General features: G+C 32.6%; 2 protein-coding genes across 4 annotated transcripts in view; one reads left to right on the top strand and one right to left on the bottom strand.

Annotated features, from left to right (window-relative positions):
- The window catches only part of LOC124642905 (hemicentin-1), a 470,700-nt gene extending 467,752 nt beyond the window's left edge, over nt 1-2,948 (top strand). For 2 of the 3 annotated variants that reach the window (XM_047181655.1, XM_047181654.1), the window contains one exon: nt 405-2,948. In XM_047181655.1, the coding sequence (XP_047037611.1) occupies nt 405-566 (162 nt within the window). In that variant the 3' untranslated portion in view covers nt 567-2,948. Of the gene's footprint in view, nt 1-37; nt 80-404 lie in introns of all 3 variants that reach the window. The other variant, XM_047181656.1, reaches the window with a different exon arrangement.
- A 222-nt stretch (nt 2,949-3,170) lies between these two features.
- On the bottom strand, nt 3,171-16,185 carry LOC124642908. Its single transcript, XM_047181660.1, has 3 exons — nt 15,938-16,185; nt 6,221-6,349; nt 3,171-4,639 (listed from the first exon to the last, which is right to left on the bottom strand). The coding sequence occupies exons 1-3, from the start codon at nt 15,956-15,958 to the stop codon at nt 4,493-4,495; spliced, it is 297 nt and encodes a 98-aa protein (XP_047037616.1). The 5' UTR covers nt 15,959-16,185; the 3' UTR covers nt 3,171-4,492.
- Between the last annotated feature and the right edge of the window lie 269 nt (nt 16,186-16,454).

The raw sequence follows: 16,454 nt of genomic DNA, 5'->3' as shown, positions 1-16,454 counted from the left end.
ATTTCGCAATGTTGTGACGTTTTATATTTTCTTCTAGGAGCGTTTTACCAAGAGTGACACGTACATATTTTAAAATAAGGTAATACATTTATTTTTCAAAATTCATTTCGGAATCATATAGCTTTTAGTTCATCGCTTTTAAATTAAAAAAACACACTGTTTTCGAAATTTTATTTTTTGGTACTTATCTAAAAAAATGATTCATTTTTATAAACTAATCGCAAACTAAAAACTAAAATAAAACAAAGCTTTTTATTTTAATCATTAAAAAAAAGCTTGTAAAAAAGCTGTGCACTTAACACATATTACCATTATATTTTATGTATGTTGTTTTTTGTATCTATTGTGTATTTTTAGAACTTGTAGAAAAAAAAATCTGACATATTTTTCCAATTGTTTCTCAGCCGTTCAGACCCGAAGACCAATTCATTTATGCAGACGCTGATATGAAAGACTACGGGCCGATTAACTACAAAGCAGCCTCGATCTACGCTCAAATGAAAAAAGTAAAAGAACAACAAAAATTACAGGAAATTTACGATAAACAGAACGAAGACATGTTGTGATTACTAATTGGTTGTCGAAGGAAAAAGTTTTTTTCCAATTGTTTTCGGTGTAATTGGAAAAAAATTGCCAAAATATTCTTGGTGCTTTGTGAAATTCTGTTGTTAAGAACTTGAAAGTAACTGGTAACTAACTTTTTTTGTATTTATTTTAGCATCAATAATGTCATCGCATTTCGTTGTTTTTGTATTAAGTAATTTAATTTAAATTGTTGAATTGTCATTAATTAATGTATATCTTTGCATTTTTCCTTTTTAATTAATGTATTTTATTTTTCTACTTTTTGTTGTATTTTAGAATCTTTGGACAACCAAGTGATCAACATCAAATGATTAGTAAAAAATTATTAAAATTACATTGCTGGAATAATACTGTAGGTATTTGTACATTTTAGAAGGTTGTCGTAAAATTGTAAATAAAAATAGATTTCTTATATAAATGTAACTTACCAAAAGATCTAGTTGTCAGTTTAGTATGAATTTTATGCTAAATTTATTTTATTTTGACCGGAGCCGACCGGACGAACCTGTCTGAAAAATGATATTTCTGATAAAATAGTACCCACTGATGAAACTATACATTTTACCCGATATGGCAAATATTAACTTCTTTTAATATCCATGTTACATGTTTTTTAATCCAATGTTTTTTATGTATTATTCCTGAAGATACCTGATCAATTGCACGTCCGCCATTTATTACGAATATCTATGTTATCAAGATAAATAAAGTATCTGTCTACACTTGATCACGTGTAAGACGCAAAAAGATTATATTGTAATTGTCTTTATCAAAAGATTTCAACTAAAGATAATGTTTGCAGATGAACTTCGAGCTCAGTTTTAGGTAGATATCTTTCTAAATTGAGTTTTTTTTTCAGTGGCTATTATGTGCTAGTTTTTGAGAATCACTGAGTTTCTAAGTACCATTTCTAGATCTATTTGAGCCAATCTAGTTCAGATGTGGATAATATCTTACAAACGAAATCTTTTGTGAAGAGAAAATACCATTTTTTTTTTCTTTATATGGATGATTTTAGCAAGATTATTCAGTTGAATCAAGAATGTAATAGTTTTATAAAGATTCACACTTATGAAGTCTGTTTTTAATACCAAATCTATACAGTTTAGTATTATTTTTAATTTATATTTACGAGAGCAAACAGTATTGAAATAGCCAATTATAGTTGGATGTATTTTGTAGCTCAAAATTGACTAGCAATTTCGAGTTTATGAAGAGGTGTACGTTTATTTATTTTTTGAGCTACAAAATAGATTTTGAAAATGCACAGCAAAGCTTCAAGTAGGTTGACAACACATAGAGATTTTAATATCCGTCCAAGCGGGAATGTCTACAAAGATTAGTTGATTTTTAGCTAAAACCGTATCTTTGTAAAGTTTAGTGTAAATTACATTTATCGTGTAAAAATATTAGTCGCAAGACCTAAGACTATCCAAAGATAGATGAATTAGGGAATGTATTGTGCAATCGTGCAATTTTGCACAATTGAGTAGATGTGTTCACAGTTAAATATTAAACGATGGCCCGTAGCACAATCGGCATTTATTTTTTTACTTTAATTTTTGTTTCTTGACAATCTTTGTACGATTTATTACAACGAATCACATTTTTGTATCTTAAGTTACAATTTAGTGACATTTTGTATCTTTAACACGACTTGTTTGTAACCTTGTTGATGTAAATGTGATAATAGTCTGAAATGTTAACTCTGTATTAGTTCCGTTTGTTATTACAAATGGCGCGTACAACTTCGATTTTAGGTTTTTAACCATTCTACAATCATGATTAAATAAAAAAACTTTGTGAGACTAAAACAATTTTTCGTACTTAAATAAGTTTAACTGTCGTACTAATGTAAATATAAACAGGGAGAAAAAATTACAAAATGTCGGCGAACAGTTTTCCAGTTAGAAAAACTATCCAATTATTTTGTCTTATTTTTCTATTTTTCTGATTGGAAAACAATGCTTGTTTCCCGCCGATATTTTCGTATTTTTTCTAAATAAAATAAAGCACTAGAGATGCGCTCAATGCGAGTGCTGTGACAAGTGGGGGTTTATTTCACTATTTAAACTTTTATATGAAACTCTTCTTTTTCATATAGGTATCAGTGTCAACATTTTTTGAATGAAGCCTAGTTAAAAGATATATATTTCTTTCTAATACTCATTAGAACCAATTCTTAAGCAAAAAATACCTTTATTTTCTTTTTATAAAGATGCACAAAAATAGTGAAATGGTTCCGACATGTCGCTAAACTTATAGAAACAAAATATTAATAAAGGTATTAGATGAGGTTTTGTACATACAAACTTGTTATAATATGTCGAATAGTGTTATTAAATTAATTTATGGATTTTTAATCGTCGTTTTATTTCATTTTATTACTGATACATGAGTCCCCCAAAAAGATACATGTCTTACCTTCTTTAATAAAACCTAACACCTTCTAATAGTCAAAAACTTGCAGAGAATGAACCCCAAAATATTAGGAACAGCAAGACCCAATTAAAGTTAAGAAAACTTACAGAAATTGACTATCCTCAACACGTAACAAGGATTCACCATTAAATAAAACAACAGTATTCATATCAGTAAAAAGTAATTTTACTTTATTTACTTAGATATTAAAATTCTTATATTCTTAGTTACTTCTTCACTTCAGACGTTTAAATTGCACACTTACATAAATAATATTTACAACATTATACATTAAAAGAAATATTTACATTTTTATCACAGCTTCATTTTTGAATCCAATTCAGATTCAATTTCGCATTTTTTTTTCTATTTAACAATATTTTTGATGATGATGACAAGTAGTTTATTTTAGTGAAAACTAAAATTTGAAAAAAATAAATCCTAAAAATATTTGAACTTTTAGTTTCACATATTTTAGTAATCATGTTTATAAATCACATGTTTGTGTATGAATCACAATTCGCACGGCTGCGCAAAGGTTGCCAATTAGCTTAATGATAATTAATATTAATTAATGTTTCGTGCAGTGACCACACGGATATATGTAATACATAACAGTAATTAGCGATTCTAGCCATATTTACTAACTAATGTCTCATCCTCTAGCTATGCTGATAATCTCTTCAAAACAAAATGGATATTCCGGAATATTTTTAGAATGCAGTTCGAGTGACCTTAGACCAATATAGGCAGTTTATTTTTGTGAAAGGTTGCAAGTTCTTAAAACATTACATTTTCTTTTTAGTAGAAAGTTAAAAGAAAAAATTCTACGGAAATACTATTTTTTTTTAGTTGATCCTTATGATTATTACAAGATGGTCTCACATTAAGAAATATATTTAATTAACCTATGTATGTGTGTCTGTCTATGCGATTTAAATGCTTACTCTCTCTTAAATTAAACCTAGCTTATTCACTATAATTATGTACAACATTTTGTTATAAAAATAACTACATTTTAATGTATAAAATACATACTTATTTAGTTCGGTATGACTGACGGCGCAGTTTTTTTCAAAACTTGGACTTATTTAGAATAGCGGATCTTTGAAAAAAATACTTTTAAACATTATTTTAGTTGTAGATTACTCAATTTGAACAAAAAATATGAAAAGAATTCTAATACAAAATTATCGAAATTAGTGTTACAAACGACCTCAAAAACTCAAACCTTTTTCACCCGTTTCTTTCCTTGCATTTTTTGAATTACAGTGAAAGCGATTCAAATAATCCTTTCGTCCTAGCACAGTATCTTTTCAAAGACCGCCCTCTGTTACGTCCATAAAATACTTAAAAGAAGACATTATCAGTAACAAACTTGCTACTTAAATTAAATGCAAAATGCCTTCTTCATCTTTTGTCACAAGGTCAGTCAATCAACCACTCCTAAATTCAAACTTATGACTACTTAATGACTATTTATTGGTCAGTAGAAGTCATATTGACCTCTTCCGAAATATACGTAATCGGAACACCACTTTCTGGCCTGAAGATCTGTGGAGCAACATGCTGGATATGCCAGTTTGGACTTGGTGAGCTTGGCGCATCTCTGGCAAAGGTCTAGTAGCTCATCCTGCAGCAAAAGGTATAGAATTTAGGTGATGGAAACTTTTTTAAAGAGTCTTTGAATTAGGCATTAGTTAGTGATGTTTGACTTTTGAATAAATTCTAAGTTTTCATTGGGGATTTAAAATAAGAATTTGAAATCCGGTGTAGGTAAGTGTAAACGTAGATCATACGGACTTGCATTGGTCTAGGGAAATAGCTATTTCTCAATATACACGCAACTGATAATTTTACTTAGTCTCCAAGAGTAGGTAAACAATCTTAAAAGGGCTTTTTACACAAATAAACTATTGCTTAAAATAACGTCTGTAATTTATTGTATTCATATTGATTTTATCATTTTATTTTTCTTAACGGAGTTTTTAAACAATTATTTATCTTCAGTTAAGTACCTACTCAAAGATGAGTTTAATTCCTGTATGTCTACTAGGTATTCGAAGTTAACAGAAATAAATGTCATTGACACATCGTTATTTACTTGTAAGTATAAATATCTCAAGAACAAGGAAGAGAAAAAGTTTCCACGATATATTGCAAAACTTATAAACAACCGGATAAGAATTAACCTAATTATCTACAGACTCATTTTATCTGTATTTTGCACCCAAAACAAAACACTTTAACAGCCAGTTTCTTCATCAAAAGTTAAAAGCCAAAGTAAACGTCAAAGTAATGTCTAAAGTAAAAGTAACGGTCGAATTCTATTTTTGTATTAGTTTTGCTGTCACTTTAGCCTTGAAAAAACGTATTTGACCGTTACTTTTACTTTAGACATTACTTTAACTTTAACTTTTGATGAAGAAACTGGCCGTAAATTAGTATAAAACAAATGAATGTCATGCTTTGTTACACATGGAGAAGACAGATTTATTTTTCGTAAATTACGATGAATAAATGCTTAGTTTTTCCAGGTAAAACTTGTTGGATTTATAGAGAAGGTTGAACTAAGGTTCTTCTTTACATAAAATGGTATATCAAGCATAGATGAACTGAGATTGGTTATTTTAAATCGGACTCTAAAGCTTTTATTTATCGATGATTATAATAGAATTAACTTTGGAGTATTTACGAAATTATGTAACCGCCTGCTGCCAGTGATTCCACCCTTGAAGTCCCTTTTTTTTTATGTTGTCGCTGGGTAAAAAATGCTATTACGCATGCCCTTCCCGTCGGGGGACGGGAGAGGGGTATGTGGGGCTCCCCGGTACAGACGTTCCCGGTATACCCACTAAAAAGGCCCAGCGGCACTCCGACCTCGCCTGAGTGGAGGGGGTCTGGGTATCTACGGCGTCCAGTCCCCCACCGGCGATTGCCCGCCTTACGGCAGGCCCCTCATGCCTCCCCCCAGTGGGGAGGGGTCCGTACCTAAGTATTCATACTGCTACAGCAGTATATCTTTTGTAAGCTATCATATACTGCAAGATTTTTTCGAATCGGTTCAGTAGTTCCTGAGTAATCTTAGGCTTAAAGTAGGTTTAAAATAGGCACCTATTAGCATAGATTTCCCAGGGTAAGCTTTCAAATCTCTACAAAATTAACAACCACAAAAAGTGCAAATACTTATAAATAATAAGTAAATAATACTTACATCAGTATGACATTCAGCGGACTCAGTGAACACGCCACTACCGGGCGCCAGCCATGGGGGTCGCGCGTTCGATTCCCGGACGAGCACCGCCAGGCATAGCACTAGCAGGATGCACACTATTGAGCACAGCTGTGGACAAAGAAAATTCACATTAGGAAGAGTTCATTGAAATTAAAGATTCAATAAGTGTTACTGAAAAGTCGAAATCAAAAAGATTCAATAAGAAGGATTCGAAATTAAGACAAAGAGTAGCTTTCCTACGATCCTAAGGTACCAATTCATAAATAGAATTAGGCGCTCTGTACACGAAGCAAATGTAAGTTGAGGGAACTATCAGCTATTTGGAAGAAATGTTGCTGAATGTGCACAATTCCATTAGATAATATGCTAAAAGATAACTAAAAAATAACGGCCAGTGGCCGATTTCTGCTATCTATGGGTTGTTTCTCATCCATGTGCAGAAACATGTCATGTGCCACTTGAAAGAAAGCTATTCTATGTAAACTTATACGAGTATGCGCCAATTTGACTAAAAGTTTTCTCAATGAAACGATACTATGTATAATAATTAAGTTCAAGGACCATTCATCCTAAAGATCACTAATAACTTTCAGTGAGTTAAAATCAAAGTCAAGCTTGAACTCAAACTCATGTTTATTAATTTGCTTGTTAAGGTGTAACAAGTGTTCTAATTCAGTAAATAAGTAAAGCTTAACGGCATTTTTCCGATATTGCAAGTATTAAAGTTAAAATCCATATCACTTTAAATGTCCCGTTAGCATCTCCCAATACGAGTTGCATACAAACAAACAAAATACTTGCGCCATAATGCTACCATACGATAACCCGTTGAAGGGGACCCCTATTTTGTAACCAAACAATAATTTTATCTAAAACAATAATTTATGACAATCACTCAACAATAAATATCAGTAATTAATGATAAAAAGCTACTTGTAATATAGGGCATGTGTACTTGTTTAGCCAATATAGGTTATATGAATCGTACGATGGGTCATGTTGTTATGTTCAAATATTCGGTTTAAACAGGATGGCGAAAGGTCAAGAAAATAATGATTTTGTAACCAATATACCTACTTGAGTTACGCAGTCATTTTCTTGCTTGACAAATTGTGTAACAGTGACGGTGGAATTCGTCAATGAATCATTCTGAATCGGTGAATCAGATATATATATTTTTGGAAATTACGATTGAATAGTGACAATGCCAAATAAATGAAAAAATGCGAGTGTAACAATGCCCTTATCCGTATAGTAAACAAGATACCTAAGAATCAAAATAAACAATGTAGTACTATAGTAACCTAATTCATTCGATACAAACAAGCTCCGATAAGAAGGGCTTTTTAGCTATAAATTGTGATAAGTCAGAAGATGGTCCATTGCTGATTAAATGAGTACTATGTGGTCGATATAACCTAGTTTGCAAGAGTAGTGGAAGTACTTAATTGTTTTGATCGACATCGTTTGAAAGTGTTACAAGGAAAACGCGATTGAAAATTCTAATTGTTTATCTACTTGGTACTGGTTGATTGTCTAAATATTTGCGGAGATATACTTATGAATGAAATGTTGTGCAATCTTAATAATCGCGTCTAGGCTAATTTCGTTCACGGCGGCGATTCTAATTTAAGGAGATTATACCTAGCTGCGCAAGACATATTAAAACGCACAAGCATTTACGCAGACACAGGTGCACCCCCTATTCCTACACTCTCATAACCCGATGGGACGGTAATCCGACACCACCGGAGAGAGATTAGGCGCAGGACCGACATTTACGTGCTCTCCGATGCACGAGTGTATCAATCTGAAACTTTCAACTTTCAACTTTCTTTGATTCGTGCCGATAACTATAGATAATCTTTTTTATTTTTTACATTACTTTCTGAACATACCCACATTATCTCACGAATCCAGTAATCTTTATTAAGAAAAAACAGGTAAAGATTGAAGAGTTTAGCTAATCGAGTGATGGAATGACTAGTCTTTTCCTGCGGTTACTCCCGTGTCCTGGGGATCTGCGCACTTTTTAGACTCAAGACTCTCAAGATGTGGGTACCAAGTTTCATTTTAGTTGGTTCATGTCATTATTAACAATTTTTACGTCATCATTTTAGCTTAGAACCCTAGAAGGGACATAGGCTATTTTTTATCTAAAAACAGAAGTTCCCTCGAAACTTGGGTCGAACCGTGAACAACACCCAGTTTATGATAAAACTAAATAGAGAAACATATACCCACCCAAAACAAAAATGTGAAAGACTGCCAAGTTCGATAATATGGGAATGCTTCGCCTATAAAAGAAGTGAGATCTGAATAAGTACCAAGTTCCATACACATACCTCAGTTAAAAATAGTTACTTTTTAATGATGTTACTTGGCAAGTTTTCATACACCTTGTTATAAACCTACTAAACGCAATGAATCAAGTATTTAATTTTCTATTAAAACTTGCCAAGTAATCATCATTAAAAAGTAACTATTTTTAACTGAGGTATGTGTATGGAACTTGGTACTTATTCAGATCTCACTTCTTTTATAGGCGAAGCATTCCCATATTATCGAACTTGGCAGTCTTTCACATTTTTGTTTTGGGTGGGATTTCATTTATTTTTGTAAGGTTGTTTATTTTATTTTTTTCTTATGATGAAGTTAGTTAAAGAAATGTCTCATTTATACTATCTTTTAGATTTTTTAATATGCACTATGTTTCTTACAAAGAAATGAACTAGATTAACTATGTCTAGATTTACCAACTGACTGACAAGACATGTTATCATATATTATGTTCGTGGATCAAAGTTACACATTCGTTATTTTCGAAAGTGATTCACACTTGGCCGTTTTCAGATTTTTACTTTACTTTGACTAAATACAAACCTTTGTACCATTCGAAGATATATTATATAAATATAGATAAATTTAGTTCGTTTTAGTTCCTTAGGGGTATAAATTTACACCGGGTATAAAACACCTTCATTATTTTGAAACCGACTCACACTTGGCCATTTTCAGATTTTTCCCTTTACCTTGACATAAAGACCTACCTCTATGCCAAATTTCAAGTCAATACGACCATTGGAAGTGGTCTAGGTTTTTGATGAGTGAGTCAGTGAATAAGTGAATCAGTGTATAGTAAAAATAGCGATTTTCTGACGTCAATATCTCAAGACCTACAATAGGTATATTAATGAAATTTTGTATTTTAGATAAGTGAGGGGGTCTCAACAGATACTAGAAATTTGATATGCGTAAATAAAATAGATTTTGAGTTACAGGGGGGTCGAATTTGGCCCGAAATGGTTCGTGTAATATAACCCACGGCCGGTGTGTCGCCTTTTTTGCTCGAACTTGGCGGACACACTGCCGTGTGTCTAGATTAGCAAAGTACAAAATACACGCTAAGGCCATTCCTCTGTAAATAATTAAAAGTAACTGCTTGATCCGGGTCATATGAGGGCCATATTTATCACTTGTCGCTAAAATTACACCTAATTAAAGGTAAAAAACATTTAGCGTTGTTTTTGCGTGACTATTTATCTTGCTTATCTGAAGGGTTAAAAAGCAATGGAATTATAAGTTCTTGTCGATTATGGACCAACGGTCTAAAGATTTCGTCATTAGACTATTCTAAACTAAATAATAAATAATTAAACGTAATTTGCCTATATCAAATAAAACTTTTAGAAAATATAGGTATAATTAAAGGCTTTTACACAAATTATTTTGGAAGAGGTTCGCATTTCCTCCTATTTCGAAATAAAATGTTTTTTTTTTTTGTAATTATTCATGTGAACATTCAGCATAGGGTTAAGAACTTAAAAAACTTGTGTCTTGTAGGGCAGTCAGGCCAGCGACAGGCGCCCTTTACGTTAAATAGATCCCTATCGATCTCTAGGAGTCTTTCTCCTTAGTCTCCTGACTGGAAGACTCATCAACTGCGCAGTCAGAATGTTTGGATGGTTTTCCAGTCTATTCCTGTAGGACTTCATAAATGACTTCATAAGAAATAAAATGTACCTACTATTATTTTACTGGCATTCGAATACATAATATATATATACATACCTACATGTATTTGCTATAAGGAAAGCTATACATATGGTAGGTACCAGCAGTTCCTCACATCCCATCCCTATCCTGAGGAAATTACTTCCCGCATCTGGATAAAAATTAACCAATGTCCTTTCTATGGCTCCCAATACAACAAATAGTTCTTAAATAAAGTTCAGTGGAAGTGTACTGAATTTTATCGTTACAACCTTTTGCTGAATTAGTAAAATATAGACATTAATTAAACATGTGCTGGAAATTATCATAGATTAACAAAACTAGTAATTACTAAAGATAACTGCCTACCTGATCCGATATTCATCAGATACCATTGTTATAAAAGACACGCCAATTAAATATTTTGATAATATCTACGTGATCGATCAATATGTTATCAAAAGTCTAAGATCATTCAGACATTTCCCGCTTATAAATTTTATTATACAAAATTGGCGAGACAGTCTATTTTAATAAATTAAATTGTTTTTTTTTTTTCATTATCCTCGGACATATGACATAAGCTACATCCCTCCCTCCCAGCCGATCCGGTACCCCTTGGCATAACAAATGTAGGTAGATACTCTCCATTCCTTCACTCTCATAGCCCGATGGGACGGCAATCCGACACGACCGGAGAGAGATCACAAGCAGGACCGACATTTACGTGTGACACGATGCACCTTCCAGACTTCGGACTGCTTTTGTAATAATTTCTATATCTATGGGAATCGAACCTCGAGCACGTGACTTCGCCACGTGCTCGGCAATACTATGGACTTCTAGAACAAATTACAACAAAAACTATAAAACCTTGATATAATTTCCTTTATCATTGTGAATGTGTTGGATTAATGGAGAATTGAAATGTTAATTCGGCACGTGATTTGTATTAGGTATTATGATAAACTACCTGTTTACCGCGGTTTCACCCACGTCACTTGGAAATTGCTTCGCGCATCTGTTTGAAAAGTAACTTTAGCCGTGCTCGATAAATAGGCTGTCTGACACTAAATAAAATTTACAAATCAGTTCAGTGGTTCCTGAGATTACCGCGTTCAAACGAACAAACTCTTTAGCTTTATAAATATTAGTAGACCGGTATCTAATACTCTATTACATGTCGAATCGGCATGATCAAGTATGACATTACATTTTCTAATCGTGTGAATGCTGTAAATTATGTAGGTATTATAGTATTTACATAACGTTACATAAATATAATACGTGATTAGATGTCATATCCTATTGATAAAATAATGCCTGTAACCATTGGTTATTCGTAACTACTTATTATTATCAGAAAGTACCCGAACATAGATGTATAATTATCCCTTTCCCAACTATGTTGGTGTAGACTTCTAGTCTAACCGGATGTAGCTGAGAACCACTGTTTTACATAAAGTGACTGCCTATCTAAACTCCCCAGTTACCCGGACAACTCGATACCTCTTGGTAAGCCTGGCTGTCACACTTTCTGGCTTCGGATATTCAAACAACAGGCGAGCACACCAATTTAACGTGTCTTCCTAATCGTGAATCGTCGAAGCCGAGCATGCCTAACCTTACTAATCAAATCGTATGACTTTTACCCACGTGCTTCTTCTCTACTATTGGTACAAATACTGACACAAACGTACAATCCCTACTAATATTATAAATGCGTAAGTAACTCTGTCTGTCTGTCTGTCTGTCACTCTTTCACGTCTAAAGGGTGTTTTTCAGAAAACTTGACCCTAGCAAAATGGGCCTGTCCCACACATTCAAACATTTTTATTTTGATTTTTTTATATGGCACGTGTGAAAGTGAGTTTTTGATTAATTTAGGTATATATTTTAATGTACAATTAAATCGATATGTAGCATAAAAAGTGGATAGTTATTTTTATATTTAAAATAAACCTGAAGAGGACGTATAAATATCGTGTGTCCCATGGCGCTCTTGGAGATTTCAAATACATCTAACTTCTAAAATATTCGTTTTTAGGTACGTTTAAGTTTTTGAACTTAGTCTCTGTATTTCTAAAAACGTATTTTTAATTTTTATGCCATAAATTTATTGTTATTTTAAGAAATATCATTATTTTAATGTTGTCCTACGAAAATCATTGTTCCGGAAAATCCGGTTTCGTCACGGTGAATTTGATATCGTACTGAAGACAAAATCTACTAATTTGTGTTTTTTCTACCTTCTTGGCAACTTTATGATCGTATTAGGATTCCGCCATTGCCGTTTTAAAGTCAGTTAAGGCGAAAACTGTGACGACAATGCTGGCGTCATCGGCGCGCAAAATTTTTGGTCCGGATAGTGGCAGTATTTAAAAGGTTAATAAATTGTTTTTTTAACTCTATAACACTGTATATAACATAAACAACTCATCATTATTAGATTAGTAAGGCTAAAAACAAGGTAGTTTAAATAAATATTAGTTATTTTCAATTTTAAAAGTCTCGTGAGATGAAAACGTCACCTCCTGTGCGTCACGTTACATACTACCGGAACAAAATCGTAACGATCTTGAATTGTAAAGCTTAGTGTACAATTAAATAATTTATGGGAGCGTCCTGTCCGCGCGTGTGGTAGGTATCAAACGAAAAGGCTTACATTTAATCGGTTTTGTTTATATATGTGTGTGTAAAGGTCTATATCTAAAAAAATTGTGAGTTAATACTTTATTCTTTGTAATTGTGTTTTGAAAACGGCAGTGTGGAAATTGCTCAAATTATTCTTATCCATCACGAAATTTTCATAATAGTCACTGTCCCATATTCTGGATGTTACAAAAATGGTTTTAAAATATATATTTTTCATTTTATAGCGTTTATTTTGGCATCATAGTATTTTGTTAGTATCTAAAATTTCTCACTAGGCTTGATTTTGGAAATTGTAGCGGGTATCATTAGTAATAACAACTTTTCTAGTGAGATGTGTCCAAGAAGTGACGAAAGTGAAATTATTTAGCTGATTATTTAATAATCTTATAGAATAATGCTATCGTTTTGTTTGTTTTTAAAAGATTTTAAGTATATCTTTATGCTACCATAAGTTGATTTCGTTTTAATACTTGTTTGTTTTATTTTTAATTAATTATATTTTGTGACGTTCAGGAATACTATGCATCATACGCTGACAGAAAAACTTTGATATTTCTTAAAATCATCTTATAATTTTAATTTAAAATGCAGATTTAGCTAGTTAACAATATATTCTTTAATATTAGAGTAAATATAATAGAATTCACGAAATAAAAAAAAAATATTTCCTGTGCGTCACAGGGTATTCTTTTCTGAAAAACACCCTAAACCACTGAACTGATTTTGATAAAATTTGGTGATCTCTGTAAGATAGAGTTGACCTTGAGGAAGAACATAGGATAGGTTTTATCCCAGATTTTTGAAGAATTCGTGATATAACCGAACTCTATGCGGGCGAAGCAGCGGGCGGAAGCTAGCTACTTACTATAAATAGGTACAAAAGTACTACGTAATACAATGTTAGTATTTCAGTGATCTGTAACGATATCGCAAACTGCTTCGCTCCGGATCGAACCCGAGACCCCGATAGTCTTTGAACCTCCGTTTCGGAGTACGAATATAAATTACAATAATGATTATCATTTAGCACGTGTTTTAAAGCATGATCATGTTAATGGGAAAGTGAGGTGATTTTTATATGAGGTAATTATAGACGGCTAAACTGATGGTGATGAAAATTAAAATTTTAAGGCACGGAGGAAGGAAAGACAAACAAAGATGCCATAAGGTAGGTAGGGAAAGTTGTAAGTATATGAAGACTTTAGGACGGGGACAAATACCTACATAGACTAGTATCTTAGTAGAGAAGTGTGGTAAAAGCTATATTCGTGCGATTTCACGTAAATTGGGTAGTTAAGTTAGTTCTAACAGGTCCTAATTTTAAAGTAATGAATGAAATGAGATTAAAATAAATAAAGTAAATACCTAATACAATTAATGAAAATAACTCGATACCAGATACTTGGTCATTAAAATCTAAAGTGCGAAGAACAATAAGCACGTACATACCTAGCTACCAACCAATTAACTGATAAAATGAACTTGTAGGTACTTAAGCACAATCTGGGCGGAGTTTACCTAAACTTGGGCGGAGCCACGATGCGCGAGCGACGGTATCTTATAGAAAACCGTATAAAAATCTAGCTGTTGGCTCCGCCCCATCCACTCCCACCTACAAACGAGTGTCTACCTACAACATACCACTACCACGTGTTGGGTCATAGGAAAGAAGATTAGGAACAGGTTACTAACGGTTATATCAAGTGAGTCACAAATGAATGCCAATTACAATAATTAAAGAATTATCTGTAAATAGCTTTGAACCTAGATTTCACTTTTCGGTCGGTAGACCTTCGCTTTCGCGTGGCGTCTTTTTGCTCGACTTCTGAGAGTCATAAAAGAGGTGTATAAAAGCCTGTAATGGGTCTTTCAGACTCCGGATTCTTTCGAATCTTCAACATAAACTTTCCTGGCGTTTAAGAACACCTAAGACTATCAAATGAGAACATAGTTTTCAAATCTGGATAGGAAACAGAAACTGAAGTTTTTCCCCGCAAGTATTTTTTACCACCAACTTACGGCATTCAAAAATCTGTCTTACCCAATCGGCAGATTCGCTGATTTTACTTTAAATAACGGGTGATGGGAGCAACTTGGTATAAATCCTAGCATTTTCCTAAAAACTATATTGGAGTCAGGTTCCAGGCTAACCGGATGCAGCTGAGAACCAGTGTTTGCATGGAGCGACTGCCCTGTCCGACCTCCTCAACCCAGTTACCTTGGCAGACTTTCTGATTAACCGTAACGACTGCCAAATGTGTCAAATGGCAGACGGAAACAACTTAACGTGAATTCCGAAATATGAAAAAACTAAATCATTTCTTCAAAAACACGTTTGTTGACATTCTCTCAAATTATAGGTAAAAAGCATTAAAAGCAGACAAAAACAAATCTGTTTGTTTGTATTATGATAAGTCTAGCAAAACGGTCGCCAACGGACTTTTGTATACAATATACATTTATATACAAGTATTTATACTTATGCAGAGTTGTTAAGAGGTAGATACGGAATTTTTATCGTATTAAAAGTTTGCACTGGGTCATATCGTGATTCTTAAAATAAATAATTGCCAATTAATTCTGCGATTGAGATAAAGTTGTTAATAGGATCCGGTTTTTTTTTAATATGATTAATTAATTGTTGTCACGTTTTTATTTGTGGTAAATTAGATTTTGGCTCTTCGGTAATTTATTTTTTACTGCTAGGTAAAAGTTCTATATATGTAATTCACAATACTAAAGTAAATAGAATCCTCTTCATTAAGGTACATCCGTAGTATTTTGAATTAGAATTCCAAAAATTACATTAGGTACCTGACGAAAATGTTTATTCAACTTTACTAGTAACTAAACTACATTAAATAAAGTTATTTAAACTTCAGTCAATGGCAACGTGAAAAAAATCGATAATCTTTTTAAACGAAAATAAATCGAAAAACTTTTCAAAAGTCTTGTTAGCCTAATTACATACAGTAGTTTTCAAAAAAAATCTCTGGTTAACAGTCTGTAAATCCAGAAAAATATTAAATATATAAAAAAAATACTCACCGAAGTCATTTTAACAGCCATTATCCCAAAAAAAACAGGTGAAACACAAACACAAATTAATCAGAAAAAAAATACAAAATACTCGCAAAATAATCGATATTCAAAAACGAATATAAATAAAATACCGATTCTCGTATCGATTTTCAAAGAGGTGCGATTCTCGGTAAGGTTTTAAGCAAAATGATAAGTGCAAACGAAGATTGTATACTAAATCGTTTTATTTATGTAAGTATGTACGTTTTATATATCGGGAACATTGTTACGGCGCGTGCTATTCTTGTGATATAGATAATTAAGTTTTAGGGGCCCTTATCGGAATATTAAAACGGTTGAAAAGTTATCTTGGCGTTACATCAGATAGGAAGTTTTTTTTTATTGTCGTGAACGTAATAGTGGAATATTTTTTCAGTTACCTATTGGCATTTAATTGCTTTTGGAGTTTTTCGTGATTTTTAAAGTAGTAACAATATAATTTTCTTTCCCTCTGAATTATGATCTGTTCAACTCTGTATCAAAA

The sequence above is a fragment of the Helicoverpa zea genome, chromosome 26 (assembly GCF_022581195.2).
Source record: "Helicoverpa zea isolate HzStark_Cry1AcR chromosome 26, ilHelZeax1.1, whole genome shotgun sequence".
In the NCBI taxonomy this organism is placed as follows: domain Eukaryota; kingdom Metazoa; phylum Arthropoda; class Insecta; order Lepidoptera; family Noctuidae; genus Helicoverpa; species Helicoverpa zea.
This window is presented reverse-complemented; position numbering and strand designations above follow the sequence as displayed.

Bases quoted from the DNA above. Each gene is read 5' to 3' on its own strand.
- LOC124642908 (XM_047181660.1), bottom strand. From the start codon at position 15,958: ATGGCTGTTAAAATGACTTCG. The intron at 6,350-15,937 runs GTGAGTATTTTT...CTTTGTCCACAG, and splicing joins TGGCTGTTAAAATGACTTCG to CTGTGCTCAATAGTGTGCAT. The intron at 4,640-6,220 runs GTAAGTATTATT...CTTTTGCTGCAG, and splicing joins CCGCTGAATGTCATACTGAT to GATGAGCTACTAGACCTTTG.